At 40.5% G+C, this 19,594-nt stretch overlaps 1 protein-coding gene across 1 annotated transcript in view; it reads right to left on the reverse strand.

Moving 5' to 3' along the window:
- The window catches only part of GBF1 (golgi brefeldin A resistant guanine nucleotide exchange factor 1), a 101,342-nt gene that overhangs the window by 43,771 nt on the left and 37,977 nt on the right, over positions 1–19,594 (reverse strand). Inside the window, exon 3 of the mRNA XM_008945654.1 lies at positions 965–1,096. Within this exon, the coding sequence (XP_008943902.1) occupies positions 965–1,096 (132 nt within the window). The remainder of the gene's footprint in view (positions 1–964; positions 1,097–19,594) is intronic.

Genomic DNA, 19,594 nt, shown 5'->3' on the forward strand with positions numbered 1-19,594 from the left:
ACAAGTCCCTGGTTTTGCTCATTTTAATTTTGGGTCTTTCCTGCAAAAGCTGTGTGCATCTACATCAAGCCTTTTCTTTCCCCAACTTCCCTCATGCTAGCTCCAAAGAACAAAATACTTAAAACAAGTACCAAAAATTCATCAGTGTTCACTTAAAATGTAAAGGAGGAAAAGAAGTGAGAAATCTGAGCTTCAGAGACAGGAAGACCACTAAAATAATTTTCTCCAAGTGAGACTACATATAAACAAACATAGATAACAAGTTTTGTAATTCACATAGGTACTGAAGTACTAACAGAATTTATGCAGAAAAATCAAGCACCACTAGCAACAGGATGACACGCTGAAGGCAGAGAGAAAATCAGCTAATGAGTTACTACCACAAGCCAGCTGAGCCATGGGAACTGACCACACAGACCTTTCACAAATATAAAGGAGAATGCACACATTTGAAAGTCTAGGCAGCAGCACAACTGTCTCTGCCCTGACAGCTCTGCTAAGTGAAGAGTACTGGCACACCACTGGACAGGGTCTGGGACCGGGCAAAAAACCATCCTCGCTCTAGAGCAGAGTATTAGCTCACAAAATTAAATAACTTCCAGTGTGTTTCTGTATATTACAACATGGTAATCCAAGCTGGTGTTCTCCCCTCCCTGGCCGTTTTGCTCAGATTGCATTAAAAAGCAGGTGGTGACAGCAGAGTCCAGCAGCAGGCCATGAGGACACGCAGTAGTCAGGGCAGATGAGAAGCTCTGGCTCCATTTCCAGCCCTTGCTGTAGTGCTATCAACGACCAGCAGGTACACCAGGACAGAACTGCAGATGCCCGTTTCCCCAGCATTAATGACAATTTTTCCCCCAATCTCCTCATTAAGAGTGCAAGTGTGTATCCTGGTCAGAGACACATCTCAAGGAGATGCATTTGGTTGGCATTTTGCTGAACCCCAGGAAGCCACAGAACATACCTATTAGTGCATATGAGAGGAACTTATTCACAGAGGTGAGAGCCAGTCCAGTTATGGGGCCTGTAGTGTCTTCAGAACGGATTACTTCCAGGAAAGGCCGAAGAAAGACATTGGGTTCAATTTCAGATAGCTCTGTTAAAATAAAAATAATTGTAAAGAGACATTAAATTAGACTTGATTCATTGGGATGTTTTTTCTTTAAGAAACTACAGCAAGCTTAATCTCAGAGGAAAGAAGCCTCTAATAGCTCAGTTTCAGGAGACTGGTGGGAAGGTGAGGGTTGCTTATATCTACACATACATACACACACACATATACACAGTATATACCTTTGTATAGACTTTTAAAAGCAATGATTTCTGAAGTTCACTTTATGACCTTCAAAACAGCCTTCTGAAACAAATCCTATTGCAAGAACACTCAACAAACACCAGAGAACCACTGCTGCCTAAATTCACACTTTACTTCATTGGCAGATATGGTTGCATTTTCCTAGTATTGCTGGAACTGTGTGATCACACAAACTATATAAGGACCCTGCCCCACCTTCCACCTCTTCCCCAACATCCTGCTACACATACAGCCTCATGCTAATTACATGCATAGTACAAATGTACAAGTAGGTTGGTTGGATCTCTTGCAGCACTTTGCCTGATGACAAATTACTTTTCTGTAAAACTATAAGTTTGCTTGGCAAGGACAGGAAAAACCCACAAGGCAAACAGATTTAAAATCTCTTCTGTCTTTTACTCAGAATACCTATAAAGGCACCTCAACCAAAGAAGGGCACTCTGCTTGCTGCTTTGTACAGCAAGTATCCTCTCCAAAGCTGCCAACACAGGAAGGCATGTGCACTAAGCTCTTGAACTGGAGAAAGAACAACTAATGAGCTTCCTAAAGTCTTCAAGATGATCAATGGCAGCTTTAGGAATGAAAAGGAAATACAGAAAAGAATAGCTAGGGAAAGTTACAAAAAAAAACAAACCTCCAAAACACAACAAAACCCGAAACAAATAAGCAAAAAAACCAAAAACCTAACACAAGGAATGGAGGTAAGAGGAGTCCTGAGGAGGGCTTAGGAGAAAAAGCATTAAAAAGCAGGTGAATAAAGCAACCACATTATAGCCAGCATACACAGATAAAGAAGAGGGAATTGAAAGTAACTTGGATAATCCTGAGACCAGAAATGGTTAAATAAAAACATTTGGCTCACCTTGCTGAAAGTTACATTTTATTTCTAAAAAAAATTAATAAGTCTAATGGCTATCAGCATCACAGGAACACTGGCATATACATTCTTGATGATCCAACATTGCACTTATCTGTCATATGAGCTTCTTTGAGGTGGGGGAGAAAAAAATCCCATAATTCCTGAATCCTTACACAAGCTGGTATTTTTATATCTACCAACATAACTCTATTATTTTACTTTAAAAAACAAATAAATAATTTCTCCTGAATTTAAGATCAGTTAAATTCCATTTTTCACAGCTCCTAGTGAAAAAAACCTTAAGTATCAAAGTAAAAAACCTATCAGAAAGCATGCTAAGGTAACTGGGACAAATTAAGATAAGGAAGAAAAGGGAGAAGAATAATGCAGAGGGTTTTGGTTTAAATAGTTAAAACCAAAGTCCAATAATTTTGCTGGTAACTAAAGCAAAACTGCAATTAAAAAAAAAAAAAGGAACTTTGGGCATCATTACACAGTCTCTTACCTTTCAGCCACCAGTTCAAATGAGGCCAACCCCACTAACTTGTGATAGGTTAAAAGGAACGTGATGATTCAACCCCTTTGGCTTAGAAAAACTCCCCCCGATTTGTCAGATAATATCCTGGTGTGACATTACAATTGTGTCACCTCCCAACAGCTCATGGAAATGCAGAGGATCATACGACATGCTTTCATCAATGTTTATTTAAGTGTCCTTTATAGAACATTTGTCTGGTTACAAGCACTTGGACAACATTAAATATAGTAAAACCACAAGAGATCAACACTCAAACTCTTCTTGCCCAAAACAAAGCCTTTCTATAGAACAGTCAGCACCATCATAATCCTGTCGAGTCCTCCAGATTTCTTCAACCCAGCAAGACCCAGGATAGAAAAGCCACACTTTGATTAGTACAAAAAAAAAATGGGACTTAGCAAATGTATGTGGCTGCACAGGTAGAATGAGAGGATGAAGACAAGCTTGCTAACAGGATGCACAGGTTACCACACTCTCCATCATTCCATTTTTGGGACAACAAACAGATGTTTTATTTACAAAAACTGGGGGAATTTAGGGCTTTTTTTCTTTCAATTAAACTTGTGATTCTTGATGTGGTTAAAGATTAGAATCTCCTGCAGTCTAACTGAAATTCCCAACTTACGAGCAGATCACAAAATGACTTGTCATAATTAGGATTTAACTTGGGCACATACTGGTGATTACACAGCAGCTCTAGCCAGCTGATATTCAGACTCAAGCTTTTACAGTAACACAGCATTTTGCATTAAGCTTTCTGAAACTGTGTATGCTGTAAAACTTTCAAACTGGACAGCTGATGCTCTGTTATAAAACAAAACAAAACAAAACAAACAACCCACACCCCAAACCCATACTAAACAAGAAAAGAGTGTTTTTAGTGCAAGGCTTGCCCACTAAAGAACTACTGTCTGAAATACCTAAACTCAGTGAAACACCAATCACATTCATTGTCTGCAACTGAGGAGTATTCACTTTATTACTACAGTGAGCTCTTCTTATCAGCAGCACTTGGAGGCAGTGAGGACTTACAGGGGTCACCAGCTCCCTTTTCAAAGCAGAACTCCATCTCAGTGGCAGGGGTTGCTTCAAGAGAGAGATTGGAAGCACAGAAAAACCCTCACATGCTGTATTTATTCTTGCTGTACCCTATCTTGAAGCTGAAGTCTCAGTTCAGCATCTGAAAGTGCCATTAAAGATACTTGGAAGTTTTTAACTGAGTAAAAATTTTGCAAACAGGTCGGTAAGTCAAAGATGAATTCTTTTCTTTTAACTCAGTTCTGTTGAGCCCAGTGAAGTTAGGTCAGAAACTCTTCCCAAAAGGTTTTCATAGCCTTAAATACCAAATGTGGTAGTTTCCAGCACCAACCTGCCAGCCCTTTCAGATCAGTAACTGCAAGGCAGACCCCACAGTTACATTTACTACCAGAGCTCAAGTTTAATAGAGCCCAGAACAGTAGGAACATCATAACACTCTTTTCACAATACTTTGGTAAGGTAGAACCATAGCCTTCAAAGGGGATTGTTCTGCTCAGCAAGCTGAAACTTCATGAAAGAGACAGTACATAGTCTTGATCTTTTTTGGCACCTAACTGTAAAAGCAATGCTATGCTCTCCTGGAAATATCTAAGAACCTCAGAAAGGGCAGTAAAATCAATTATAAATTCAATAATTCCTTTGCCAAAACAAAGGCTATATAAAAGTAAATACTGAATGTTTGGAAGTACATACTTGAACTTTTATAAAAGCTTTCCAAAAAAAGCAGCTCTGATTTTTCAGCTTTCTGGTTCTTGCACTGCCAGATTCAGGTTCAGACATTATAAGTGAGGAAACCTTAACCAATGAGCTACCTTAGAACTGCCCAGAGAGATGTTTCTCCAAATGTATTTCCTAGCATGAGACATTTCTCAGTGTTTCCACTAAAAAACACCAGACGGTTCTCTGCTTAGGTAACTACTTTCAATTCTGAGGAAAAAGTAAAACAATCAAAAAACTTACCCCAAAACCTACCAGCCCTGCAAGCATGACTTCAGACTAGGGTGTTACAAGAGGAAAATGGAACAAGTATCCACAAGGAGATCAAAATTTCACTAGGAATTCCTACAAGCAGTTTTCCTTTTTAATTCACTCAAATTTAAGGAAAATTATATTAAAACATGATACAATCTTACAAGAAGAGCCTGGACTGCTTTGGGAACCAACTGGAAAGCAACTTCCTATTCCTCTTGCACAGGTCCCTTCAATGAAATTTCAGGGAAACAGAGACCAGCATCAGCCACACCCAAAAATGCTCAGTTAACCCCAAGCCACGCATGGAGATTGAGAAGAAGGGAAAGAATACCTTAAGTAGTGTATCAGAAAGCAAATTTTTCAAGGTAGCAATCTTAATATGATGATGGAATTTCTTTCAGACCACAGTGCTTTCCTTCATTTGTCCTATGGATTATTTGCACTTAGATTCACATCTATAAAGATATTTAAACAACTAATTCATGTTGAAGGACCAAGCTGCCATTTCAGCAATCCCATCCAGCCATTCTGGCACTTCAGCAAACAAGCCACATCAGACCTCTGGCGTCCCCTTTCTCCTGAAGTACAGGAGCAGGTCCCCCTCAGAAGAGGTTTCTTATTGTTAGCACACTGTTGGCACATTCCTGTTCTAAAATGCTCACATAAGCTGCTTTCTCTGGCAGTTCAACTCTTCACTCCTGAGTGACTCCTATCAGGATCGGCTATGTGTTCCGAATCAGAGCAAATGAACAAGAAAAAATTGTTTATGACAAGTTATTTCAACATCATTTGTCCCCAGGACAGGCAACTGGAACCCAAACCACATGACCTAGACTCCTCTGATGCAGCAGCTGTTGGCCCCTGATGCTCAGAAAGGCTGTCTGGTCGTATCCCACGCACCTCTCCAGTGCAGACGAGCTCAGAGAAGAGCAATGCTTCAAGCATCTGCTGTTACATTCCCTGCTTGCATACTGAACTGGACAACAAACAGCCACTCTCTTTTCTTCTAAAGGTGAGACAAAGATGGAGAGAATGCTGCAACAGAGCAGAAATACAGCTCTTCAGGACTCCAGTCTAGGAGCTCACTGATTCTACGCCACAGAAAACTCAGGTACCAGCAAGTGCTTCGTGGCTCACCATCAAAGATACTTCCTGCAAACGCTGCCTTTCTGGCCTACCCGACTTCATTCCTAGCTCACCCATCAAACATGGAAGCATTTTGTCTTTTCATCCAAGGGTGAGAAGTCCCTGCAGTCTCTCTCAGCCAGCTAGAGAGAAGTAACAAGGAAAAAGTATCAAATCGTACTTGCATTTTAAACCCGTGTAAAAGTACTGAGTAGCCACACTCCTCAGATTTTCAAAAACACTTCTGAAGTTTCAGCTGCTGGAATAAGTACAGGCTTAATCTCACCTGAATCAAAATGCAAGATCACAGGGAATGGAGAAATTCCTTTGAAGTTAGTCCTGTGATTATCTGTTGGTTAATTCAGAGATCTACAAACCTAGCAAACAGAACTACAGTAATTTACTCCTCTAAAAATCTGCAGAGCTTCCATCTGCTTTCCACAGAGTCAGCCAGGTCCCAGTCACAGAACAGTATGTGTGTGTTGGTTCTAGCTCCCTCAGCAAACCTACAATTTCAGCAGCTCTAGAGCTTATGAGTGGAGGAGGCCCACATTTTACCACTCCAAAAACAAATTCTCCAGACTAACTGGAACACGTGCCACCCTGCACCTGCAATGAAAGACATACCCTGCCTTCTTCTATGTAGGTAGTTTAGCCCAGCATTTAACTCCAGTTCAGTAACAGCCAATGAAAATAGGGTAACAAGTGTAAAAAAGCTCAGCTAGACGATCCACATGCATTTGTTCCTGAGCTATGTCTCTGTCTGCACAGTCCTGGCACTGTCAAGGTTTCAGGTGAAAAGAATCCTCTGCTCTCTCTCTCCTCAAGGGGTTCTTGTGGTTGGTTGGTCTTGTTTTTGTTGCAAGCTCCAAACCAGACCTTGCAACACAGTGCAACACCTAGCACGTATCTAGAGAAAAAACCTCTACTTACATAGTCTGACCTACCAGCTAACGTGATCAGAGAAATCTCTACTCCTACTTCCTGAAAATAATGATGCCAATGTCTGCTAAACTTGATAAGTAAGAGGTCATCAAAAAGAGTAGCCACCTGACAGTCCCTACAGGTTCCCCAAAATATCATTGTCTTATCACAACCCTTAATAGACGAAGAGAACTGGATTCTGACAGCTAGGGAGCAGCTGAGGATTCAGGAAGCCACATCCCCGTTTCCAGCACACACGAATACTGCAGGCTCCTTTAAAAGGCCGCTGGGATGGCACAACACAGCACAGAAGCTCACCGTGGCGATGCAGGGAAGCAAGCTTTGTCCATCTCTGAAATCAATACTCCACTATAATAAAAGCTACCAAAAGCTTTAAATATGATAGAAGCAAACACAGGCCCAAAGTTAAGGATAGTCAAACCAACGAAGGAAAAGTGAGAATTAACTGCGATCCTTTTCAATATGCCTGCAAAACATACTCTGTTCAAAGCTAATTCCCTGTGAATCAAAGTGGTCACTCAGGGGCCCAGGCCCACCACACCAAGAGGGAGACAGTGTCATTCACAGCCACACATGAATGCAAGGCTAGAATTACAAATGCAGTTTGACAGGGGGAACCCGGAGCTGTCAAGCCTGTTCTGTTTGCCTAATTTCATTACAATGGCACAAATGCTTTCATTTGTCACACTCCAGCTTCGTGTGTTTATCTCCCTTTCATTAAACATGACTTTAACAAATGATTGTTCTGTAGTGCCAAGATCTCAAATGCCCCTCAGAACTGAGATTTTTATTTTGGGGAAGGATGACAGAATGCATACTGAGCACTTGACTGCTGATATCCTCTCATCAGAGGAATACTCAACAGAAATACTGTCTCCTATAGGAATGATTTACATACACCAGTGAAGCCAGAGCACTGACAATCCCACCTGTGTTAGCCACTAGTTATTGGGGGGTTCATGCTTCAAATTCAGCTGTTCTGACTGTCCATTAAAAATCCCTGGGCATTTTTTCATAAGCAGGTACTTGCTACAGTATCTTCAGCCAAAATTACACTGAAAACTCTTGCTGTGTCTCTGCTGCTATTCCAAACACTTTTCATCCAGCTGTAGTATTCTGTTCCAGAGGGAGCAATATGAAGAGAAGACAATTCACAAGGCAAACAAATGCCACCAACAGGAACCATGGAGCTACACCAAGTGCAAGCTTTCATTGTTTCTATCCAGATGGACCTGAAGTACAGACACAACTGCTTAACCTGAACTTTTAACACAAGTCATACAGATTGGTACATGCAGAAAAAAAATAGGTTGCTGGGATATTCCAAAAGTTGACGTTGTTTAATTCTGCTCTTATTTCTTAGCACTAAGGAGACAGCAGGGATGGGAATAATTGCATACTGACAAACTTTTTTGTTGAGCTATGGTTGACATGTACTAGTCAGAGGTCATGTTCAAAAGGCTCTGCTTCAAACCAGAAAAAAGTGAATTGAGGGGTAACTTGGTATAACAAGGCTGAAGGTCCCAAGGAGAAGACCTTGCTACAAATCCAAGAGTATTTCCTCCCAGAGTATTTCCTCCAAAACAAAAAAAAGGACATATCTGAAAGCACATCACTATTCTGATGAAAGGCAATAAATCAATTAACCCTACCTTGTAAAGGCCTACTGTTTTTAATTGGTCTCCCATGAGTGTGTTTATTGCCAGTGTTAAAAGTAATAGCCATCTAAGTGTAATTTGAATGCTAATCCATCCTTGTTTTCTAGAAACTCTTGCTCCTGTGTTATAGCAGAGGATGAGCACTAGAGCAGCACCTAATTATGCTAGCACATTCCAGAGAAAGATTAGATCAGGATCCATAGTTTGTAAAGCCACATATGCCACTTCAGAATTACTTAAACAAATTTTGATCTCTGCTACAGAAAGGCTTATTGCTCTCAGGGAAAGGAGATTGGGAATACAGTTGATCTGAGCCTCCTGCAGGTTCTAGAATATACAACTACTTTTGTGGCTTTTTCAGACAGATGCAAGCTCTAAACTGCCAGTGCAAATTTTAATGGCATTTAATCCTGCTCCAGAAAACTGAACTTCTCAATAGCGCTAAAAAAAAAAACTGATTTAAGATCCTGTCACTTTCTGAAGTGTTTTTCTTTTTCCCCATGTGTGGAAGTTACTTAACACAAAGCTCTGACCAAGTTCCAGGGAGAATAAATCAATCTTCCCATACACCTAAAAGGAAAAAGGCCTTCAGTAAGCCAAACTGAAATGAATTTCACAGCTAACTGGAACTTAAACATCTGTTCTTTACAAAACAAAAAAAAAAAAACAAACTGACCCAAACAACAACAACAAAAAACGCATAACAACAGGGCCTTGCAGGTAAGCTCCAGTTTTTGTTTCCCTTTAGAACTAGCTGAAATTGTTTCAGAAGATTTCTTACAGAAAATCACCACGTCCATGAGAACAGCCAGTTCTTCTAAAGAATCTGCACCAGCTCTGAACTTTAGAGCCTATGGGCAACTCCTCTGATCCAATGACATTCAACTCTAAATGAGATTACTAAACCAAACTAAACCACAGCAAAAGGCAGTCATCCCATGACAAATTCATCTGCCCTTGACCAAACGCTGATAGTTATTGATCTTGCTGCTGTTGTGAATTAGGGTCACGTTTCCCAAGGTTCCTTCCTAATACAAGAAAGAGAGCATGGCCACTCTAACAAGGCCAACCAGGCTAAATGAAACCTAAGGGGAATTGCACCACACGCTGCCAAGTCCAGAGGATAGACTGATCTGTCCATCTTACTGACAGCAAAAGTTTGATGTGTGTCAACTTTAAGCACTCTTTTTCCTCTCTAAAAGAAATTGGCACGTGTCGAAGGCAGAGCAATTAGGTTGTGATACTCTACAGAACTCTATTCAGTCACTGGACTTGCTTCACTATGTTATTTTACACATCCTGCACAGTACCAGGCCCAAACTAAGTAGGCAATTTTAAAAGCCCAGGAGAAATTAAAACTTCTTCCTTGGTATTTTAAGGCACAGTAATTCTCCACAGCTTTGTGTGCCTACCACGCTACAAATAGCTCTCTCATTGCAAATTCACCATGTTGTGAAAAGGAAAGCGTTGCTAGTTCTAAGAAGTGGAAGAAAGAGATTACAGTTTCATCATCAATTAGCTGTCTGGATGTTACCTCATTCTGTTTGCCCCTTCCTCAAGGGAAGCCCATGAGTGCCAAGGGGAAAAATTAAAAAGAAATTGAAGAACAACAACTCCCAAACAAGCCGAGACATTTCTCGTGTTGCCTGAGAATCTAAGATGTATCAGTGAGACAAACAGAATCCAAAGAATGAAATAAAGAAAAGCCTGATGGCCCAAGAGGAAAGAGAATCTTTTAATGACAAAAATCTCTCAAAGATTTAATGTAGCTTACTGTTATGATTTACACAAATTCTCCTATCCAGCCTGAACTAATCTAGGAGACACTGTTCTTTGCCATGTTAGTATGAGAAAGTAAAATTCTGAAGTGCTAATGACAACACACAATTGTCCAAAGCTCAAGAACACACTAAGTTACCACAGATGCAAAATGGGAGCCCTGGGGAAAGCAGGGTGTGAAACATCATGGGAATTTCAGTTTCAAACCTACAGGAGTGGAAAGAGAAAAGAAGCAAAGGGCGAAGACACTGGCCTAGTGGCAGACAATCCAACTGCTGCCCTAGGCACTGCAGCAGTAAAAACATCAAGAAACTTCTTGTTTTTCTTTTTCCCCGACAGCAGTAATTGAAGCAATCAGTAATTTGTGTATACACACAAAAGCAGAAATTCAGACTGTCTCCATTAGAAGGCACCTTAATTCCTAGAATGATGAGAATCAGTGAATATTATGTTCTTGAGAACAGACTGGGGAAAGGAATTAATTTCTGCATACTGCTAGGTGCTAGAGTTATCTACTGATGTAAGGTGCTGATGGTAAGGGAAGGGAAACAGAAGCCTGAGATTTAACAGTCATTTACAGTTTTTGCACTACATTCACAGGTCTCTTCGGTTGCAAATTCAGTAATCACCAAATATGATGAATTTTAGGGTGGGCATCATGGAAGCAATATTATAGCAGCCCCCAACTCCATTAAATATATTTTTCCATGTCCTGGAATTATGCATCAGCTGTGAAACAATAAAATGTCTGTGAAGAATCAAAATGGCCTAAAAAAATAAAAATCATCTCTGTGAGAAATGAAGAGGAATACACAAGCAGTCACTTTCTCTACCAGTCAGGAGCATAAGCATTATACTTCACCATATCTGAATACAAAGGCAGTAATTCAGCCTTCATTAACAAAGCCCATTAATTACTAGGGTCAAAGTACCATTCCAAAGGAAACAGCAAAGTCTGTTAACAGGTGAGTGGGAAAGTATTTTTTGTTTCCTATTCTGACTGAGAGGGTCTTTAAACGTCATTAAATAGAATTTATAAACCTTCAGCAGAAAAAAAAAAATCCTATAAGTAGTTCACAACGATTCCTTTTCCAAGCAACAAGACTTCGGTGCCATTTGGGGTTGAACCTCAAGTACCTGTTCCCCTGGCAAGAGATGATCTTTGTTATTGAGGTACATAACTGACATTCTTACACCATTGTTTTGGCCAAGAAAACTTGGCAAGAAGATTTTCAGTCTATAAGGTTAAATGGATTTTGTTTCACTTGTAGCATCTGAAGAAGCTGATGTGATAGATATTGAAGAATTATAGGATGTTTGCATTTCATACTGTGCTCTACCCAGTTCCAGAAACTTGTCCAGGATTTTGACATGATTTCCATCAGAAGGTCTAAACAATGCTACAAATCCTACTTACACTACTATTTCACAACTCACCCAAATAAAGGTAGCCTATGAAAGCAACTCATTCCATGAGGCAACATGATACTCTGAAGCACCAGACTCAGTCAAAGCTCCCTCTGCAGCACCTTTGGCCAATGATCAGTTACAATTCAGGACAAAATTCTTCTGCTCACATCCTTAACATTCTCAATTTAAACAAAGTTTTTCAGAGCTTAAAGAGCCCACGTGTATACCGACAGCTCATATCTCTGCTGGGAAGACAGGAAACACCAAGTAAAGGTTCAGGTACAGTATGGTTTGACATTAACAACATCATGGTCCTGCTCCCTGTTACATCCGCTTCTCTGAAGTGGTCATTTAAAAGATGACAGAATCAGTATCCTGAGGGGCAGGCTTGTATGAGTAACTCCCTGGTATACAGGCCACTAGCAGGAGACCTTAGAAGAGGAATACTGGATACAATCCCTAAGAAAGTGACAAATATAGCTATTTTAGTCAATTGCTAATGTTTCTGATCTAGTACATGCCCATGACAGAAGAAGCTGCTACAGTGCTTCAGAAGCTCGAGTGATCTTGTCCTAATTTTATGAAGGCCACCATTGACTTCACTGTCCAGCAAGAGTGATCTAAAAGTGACAGCACAGCACAAAACTTCAACTCAACCAGATAAACAGGGCTGTTTGTTCAAGTCAGCCCTGGGTTCACACATTTATGTAGCCCTCTTCAATGCCTCTCTCATTCCCTTAGGGCACAATGCAGCCTGGCTCCCCAGCTGAAATACACAACACACACTGAACAGGTCAGTGGACACAACTCTGCTTTAACCTCTTACCCCTAGCATTTCTGCTACCCTGACCTCTGGAATGGAACCATTATACTGCCACAGCGTTTGTTCCCAAGACTTGTTAAAAATACAAAAGAGTTTCCTTTTGATTTTAAAGCCTAGACATATAGAATTTGCTCCGACAGGATATAAGCACATACACAAATAAACTAAGCATCTGATAGTACCAAGGTCCTTCATCACAAATAGGTGAATCAGTCTGCTCTCAGCCTGTCACCCATCTTCCCCTCATGCTCTTGGGCAAGTCACCTCATCTCTGCTTTAACTCCTCCTAGGAAAAGGGGACACACTTGGCCTTTTTAAGTGCTGTGCCATTAGAATATGAGGAAATAATCTCAAAAAAGCAGCTCACAGTAACACCAATCCAATAAAGGCTTCCTGCCCTATCATAGAATCTGTTGTGGTTGGAAGAGAGCTTCAGGATCACCAAGTTCAGTTGCTAACCTAGCATTGCCAAGACACCACTAAACCATGTCCCTAGGCATCACATCTACGTATCTTTTAAATACCTTCAGGGATGGTGGCTCCACCACTTCCCTGGGCAGCCTGTTGCAGTGCTTGGCAACCCTTTTCAGTGAAGAAATTTTTCCTAATATCCAACCTAAACCTCCCAAGTACAATCTGAGGTTGTTCTCTCTTGCCCCTTAACTTGCTATATGGGAGAACAGACCAAGCCCCACTATGCTACAACCTCCTTTCAGGTAGTTGTAGGGAGAGAGATAAGGTCTCCCCTCAGCCTCCTGTTCTCCAGTCTAAACAAACCCTGCTGCCTCAGCTGCTCCTCACAGGACTTGTGCCCTAGGCCTTTCACCATCATCCCATGTTTCCCCAAAACCAAAAGTTAACTAAGACTATGGGGAAGAAAGCTATTTTTCAAGTTCACATTGAAGGTACAGACACATGACAAGCACTGTATAACACAAGTTAAGATCAAAATAATCTTTATAACCTATCACAAAGAAAATCAGTCATTCAGTTTGTGAAGTATCAAGTAAATTAACAGGAACATACTAGAGTCACATCTAGAGACAACTTGGCAGTGCTTGGCCACTCACTTTTTGGGTGTCAGTGTTAAGAAACTATAAAAAAAAAAAGTCAACCTAACTTTCAGAGGAGCTAAAAAATGAGGTAAAGAAAATGTCCATCATTTTCAAAAGCAGCAGTGAAACAGCTAGTAAATTCTCATAGCTTTGTCAGAATTAAACCACTTGACACAGAGCATCATTTTGTTCAGCTTGAGGCCAGTGCTTAAAACCAGAAAGTGACTGTAGGTAACAGAAGGACTTCGAGGGCCCTTCCAAAAACGTGGGATGAAATCCCAAAGCTCTGGGAGAGCAAGGCAAGCACCTGTTTTCCTAAACAGTCATTTTTTTTTTTATGCTGCATACTTTACACAGAAGCTGCATTATTCTAGAGAAGCTACATGCCAGCCAAAAGTGCACAGTTAATGTTTTTTGCAGCCCCTAGCCTTCAGTGATGGATGACCATTTTATAATGGAATACTTTATGCTCAATCAACTTACAAATAACGGATGTTTTATCACACCGAATTAAAAAGAATTTATTTTTTTTTTTAAAAAAAGCAACAGACAAGAGGATCAGTGATGAGCAGAAGCAAAAGTTATTCCTGTTAATGGTGGTTTAAAGAAAAAAAAAAAATCAACACAAACCTGATGTTTCACTTTAACTCTTTCACTGCTCTCCAATAACAATGATGCATGAGCTAGTATTTGCTCTGAAAACACCTAAGTCCTGTTCCAGACTATTGAGACAAGAGAATATAAGGCTTCTACAAAAAGCTCTTGGTCTGTAACATCTCAATTAGGTTTCCAAAAAGCTAAGGCTAATAACTAAGCACTGTCTGAAGATAAGCCTTTCAAAACACATGCCCATTCAGCATTACAAAACTCATTCCACAGGCACCTCTTAATCAGCTGTGGGTTCTTCCTCCTAGCACTGCTTTCACCTGTCAGTGCTGAGTGATAAGCCAGAGAAGTAAATGACCTACACTGAAAGACTACTGCAATTTCTAAATCAAGGTTTGGAACCTAACATCCAAATTCAACTGATAATTTTACTCAAGACTTAGCGCTTGCTGTTACACCACAACTGTTACTGTTGCTACATGCTACTGGTCAAGAAACCCCAGAGCTTATAGGACTGTATCTGAATTAACACTAGCCCTTGAAAAAAACAACAGCAGAAGTATGCATTTTCTCTTTTCTCTCAAATAGCACATGAAAAAGCCTCTAATCTACTTCAAGCATGCCCTAAAGTCTCTTCATTCTTATATTACCTTACACCTCTAGGAAAAAGAGTCTCTTCCAACAGAAATATAAAATGATGGAAGAATGCAGAAGAGTATGAAATGCAGTGGACATAAGCTGCAACAAGGGAAATGCCAATTAGATATTGTAAAAGGCATTTTGTAAAGAACAGTCGTCAAACACCAGAACAGTTTGCTCAGAGAAGCTGTGGGAGATTCATCCTTGTTGATAATCAGAATTCAGCTTCATCTAACCCTGAACACAACCCCACTTCCAAGCCGGTCCTGCTTTCAGCAGAGGATTGGAAGAGATGACCTCCAGAGGTCTCTTCCTACTTAAATTATTCCAATTCTGACTTGTTCTTACCAGAAAAAAAAAAAACCACAAACCTCTGACATTGTACATTATGAATGTAACAGCTCTAACATTCACTGAGTGAAGAGTTTTCCCTTTCCCATATCTTCTACTGGTTAACAGCAGCAATAATTAAATACAAAGCAGGAGCTCATTCCAGAACTATCCCTAGAAAACATTCATGATTTTCTAAATCAGTCTTCTAAACAGAAGCTGCAGACTCAGGCTGTGACCTCAATGGGGGAGGGGGGGAAACCACCACCAAAAATAAAAAAAAAAGATAAAAACAGAACACACAAAAAAAGATCCCCACAACCTCCCCAAATAAAAAAAAAAAAAAAATCCAAAAAAACTAAACCAAAACAAACCCCCCCAAAAAAACCCACAAAACCAAAAAATCCCAGTTTACCAAATTTAGAGGCTTCCAGAAAACTAGCAGGAATAGAGCATGTTGCTCCTCTCTTCCCTTAAAAAGGTATGGCATCTGCTGCAGATATTAAGGTCATCAAACAAACAGCACCTTGGTCCTGAGTCACAACTTCAGATCTAGAACAATTCCCTCAGTTGCACTGCAATCACCTCAAGTTCCACTAAATTCGGTTAATTTATAGAGTCTTCACACTACTGTTTGAACCACTGCAAATATTAATCAGTCCAAGATTTTAGTCACAAAATCAATTCTCCTCCCCTCCCCATTCCTCAGCTGAAGGCTGGCACTCAATGAATCAGACCAAAGGGAGACTAGCTTGCAGCACCTGCTTCAGCTTTTAAGTTTCCAATTGAAACTGCTGTGATCTGGCAGCAGGCACTCTGAAGATGTCATTTCCCTGCTCTGTGAATGACTGAATCACAGTTCAAAAAGAATTCAAACAGAGAAATGAGTGAAAAGAGCAGCAGGCAAAAGAAGCCACAACATAACTTAATATGGCCAAAGAGAAAGAGCAGCTGAAGACAGTGTGCAAAAAAGTACCAAGTTCCCTCTACAACTAAGTATCTTATTCACCCTCTATCTCCTCATGCTTACTACAGGCAGCACCAAGTATGCATTGTTTCCCACAACTTCTGACAATGCTCTTTCAGAGAATGGTGTAAAGTACAACTCAACGTTGTTGTGTGATTTGGAATCATGTTATTACCACACATTATAGACTAGGGTTGTTCACCCACAGTAACACTAAGATTTTAAATCTAGAAATACACATTCCCTCTTGAGAGGAAAATTAGCAAGTTTATTTTAGACCAGCATGCTGATGGGAAGCTTTCTTATAAGGATCTTTTCTTCATAAGGATACACTGATAGCTCAAAAATATAATTCATGCTTTTCTCATGCAGAGAAATGAAGTTGAACACATTTATTCCTCATTATAACAGGTCTCGTTACAAGTGCTTGCAAAACTGAAACAAGAATAAACCTACAAGCAGATTTCTTCCACCAACAGGAAAGGAATCCTCCCTCACTCTTAGAGCAACGGTCTGCTTAAAAACAAGGGAACAAAGGCAGCAACATACAATACAGCACTGGCACCGTCTCCCTTACCTCACTCTTAGAGCAACGGTCTGCTTAAAAACAAGGGAACAAAGGCACACCCTTTAGCCCTGGTCAATACAGCACTGGCACCGTCTCCCTTAAGAAGGCAATTTAAGCCTAGGAATTAGAATGGCCAAACTCCGAAGCTGATGCACCTTTGCTGGGGTAAGAACCTTTTGTAACCCTGTGGCTTGCTCACAGTAGGTAAGCTGCACCTACAGACTACTGGCAGCAGCTGAACTCAGTTTAGGTTTGTAACTGGCATAGGGCAAAAATGGAGGGGTGCAGGAACTGCATAATAAGTCTGCAAGAGTACAAGTGCCTCAATTGTTTTACAGAAACTAAAAAAAAGATCTCCTACACACATCCCATCAACACCCAACCTTACTTAATCTTATTCCTTTCCCCAGTATGGCTGTTTGAGATGCAATTCTTCTTCCAGCTCTCAAGGTTTCCTTGGTCAAAGAAACGGCTCACTGAATTTTCCCAAAATGCTGGAGAGGCAGAAAGATGAGTGGAGAAAGGGTTAACCCACAGCTGGGAGAAAGTTCCCCTGGAAAATTGGAACACATGCTGTGGCTGTGACTAAATTTCACACTGGTTCTGCTGAGTACAAACATCCACAACTGTGTGCATTTGATAGAGTCAGAGAAAAAGAAACGCTCCTTATATACTGGCTTCACCTGCTAGGTTCCTTCAAATGGGTAATGACATGCTCTAGGGAACAGCAGAATCCTGCAGATTCACTTCACATTTCAAGCAGAGATAAGGTGCAAAGGAGGGGGAGGCGGGAATAAAAATGGAAGGAAGTAGTCCTTCCCTTCCCTGCTCCCACATTTTTGAAAACGTACTGAAAGACAAGCCTATAGGTCTAGCAGACTTCACTCTGCTGTTTAAGACTAGACTTGTCAGCACAGAAGTCACCTGAGCTGATGCTGAAGACATCTGCACCTTCTGAGTAGGTAACAAGAGAAACCGACAGGGCGAGCAGGGACGACCATGTGCACACCAGCACACACATTCACTGTAAAGAGCAACTGATTAGGTTTTAAACAAACAGGCAGCACATACTTCACCAGAGATAACAACACAATGGAGATGAAGAATTACCAAAATCATCCAGTACAGAACCACAGAAAGGTTTGGATTGCAAGAGGTCTCTGGAGGTCACCTACTCCTACCTCCTGCTCATGCAAAGAACTGCTTTTGAGTTCTATCAGGTTGCTCAAGGCCCTGCTCAGTCAAACTTTAGAAGTCTCCATGGATGGAGGTTCCACTCTCTTCCCATGCCCCAGTACTGAACTCACTCTAGAAAGAATTTCCCCCTATGCCCAACTGTAACTTCTCCTGTTAAAAATTCATGACTATGGATTTCTCGGCCCATCTGGGAAGAAGTGGCTCTACCTTTTCTGACTCTCCTTTAGGTCACAGAAGACTGCAATTAGGTCCCCATCAGCCTTTTCCAGATGAAATATACTCACATATTTTACAAGACTACAGCTATGGGGATGTATGATAAAGAAAGCATTTGAAAGCAGTGGACTGCAGAAGGAATAAGTAAAGCAACTGTGATCCTCTGGAGCAAATAGTGGAAAGAACACAGTATTTCATGAGGTGGATGATTCTAACAGAAGTTTTAGTCAGTTAAGCACAATACAGTTAGAAAACCACTTCTTAAGCTTCAGAAATTATAGGCTATGATCTATTCTCCTTGCTCAGAAAGAAAGATGGAAGGAAAGGGAATGGCATCTGTTTTTATCTACATTGGTATGAAGACTAGGAAATCAAGAACTTTCTACTGGAGAGGCAGTCAGTGTTTTAGGGATTATTTCCAAGTCTGGCAGATTGGATGGACAAAATCAACAATATTCGTATGTGTAACAGGGGTTTTTATTCTAGCTGAAGACTGTTCTGGTACAGAATGGCAGGTAAGTGTTTAAAAAAGGAAAAATAAAAATGTTTCTTCACTGAAAGGCAAGATCTCAAGAGGTGTTATCCATGCTGAAAGACAGGCACAGAGAGGCTAGCATTTATACTCAGCTTCTCCAGATAATCAGTAAATAACAGTAGATTAAATACACACTAACACTTTCTTCTCAAAGCACTTTTCACCACACTACCCAGGGAGAAGCAGAAAGCTGGCAGACAAAGTATCTAAAGTAGAACTAGACATATGATTACTCTCAGCTGCAGGATCCCCAGCACTGTGCCAGGTAGGACAGAAAACTTTGCCCTTTTCAGAAGGGGATTACTGTGTGTCCACATTTAAAAAGAAGACAGGTGGGGAAGACCTTGATTAACTACACCAGCCCTGTCAGGAGCTAGTGAATGCACGGTGAGCAGAACAGAGTAAATCACTGCTTCAGTTTTCACCAGCCATTGCAGTACATAAACTAACTTGAAAGGTTAGAAAAGACCCTAAAATCACTTGTAACACAGACTTCTCAGCTGACCTAAGGACCTACTTTCACGCTCCAAATTCTCTTCATTAATGGACAGATCAACTTTAAAACAGAACAAAACAAAACCAAACACAAAACCAAAAAAAAACACACACCCCCAAAAAAAAAAAAAAAACAAAAACACACACACACCCAAAAAAAACCCCCAAACAAACCAACCAACATCCCTCTTTCTCCAGTGTCCTCTTCCAATGACACCAAGATTTCAAGTAAAACAGACGTAATTCATTCTGAAATCATATCACATGAAAGTAGAAGTATTTTGTGAGTCTATTTTCTTTAGCTGAATTGCAATCAGGTGTTCACTTACATTCTGTTACACAAATTGAGTGACTTATGCTTTCTGTTCCAGCTATCTACCACAACACTCACACAAGCAATATATATTTGCACCTAATCTTTGCATTTCAAAGATTACAGAACTGTCATGAGCTATACACCCTAATGACTCATTCTTCTCTGTCTCAGAGAAAAGGGCCTTCTAGAATCTGGCATTGTTCTGTAT

This window comes from Merops nubicus, unplaced genomic scaffold (assembly GCF_000691845.1).
Source record: "Merops nubicus isolate BGI_N331 unplaced genomic scaffold, ASM69184v1 scaffold19138, whole genome shotgun sequence".
NCBI lineage: Eukaryota > Metazoa > Chordata > Aves > Coraciiformes > Meropidae > Merops > Merops nubicus.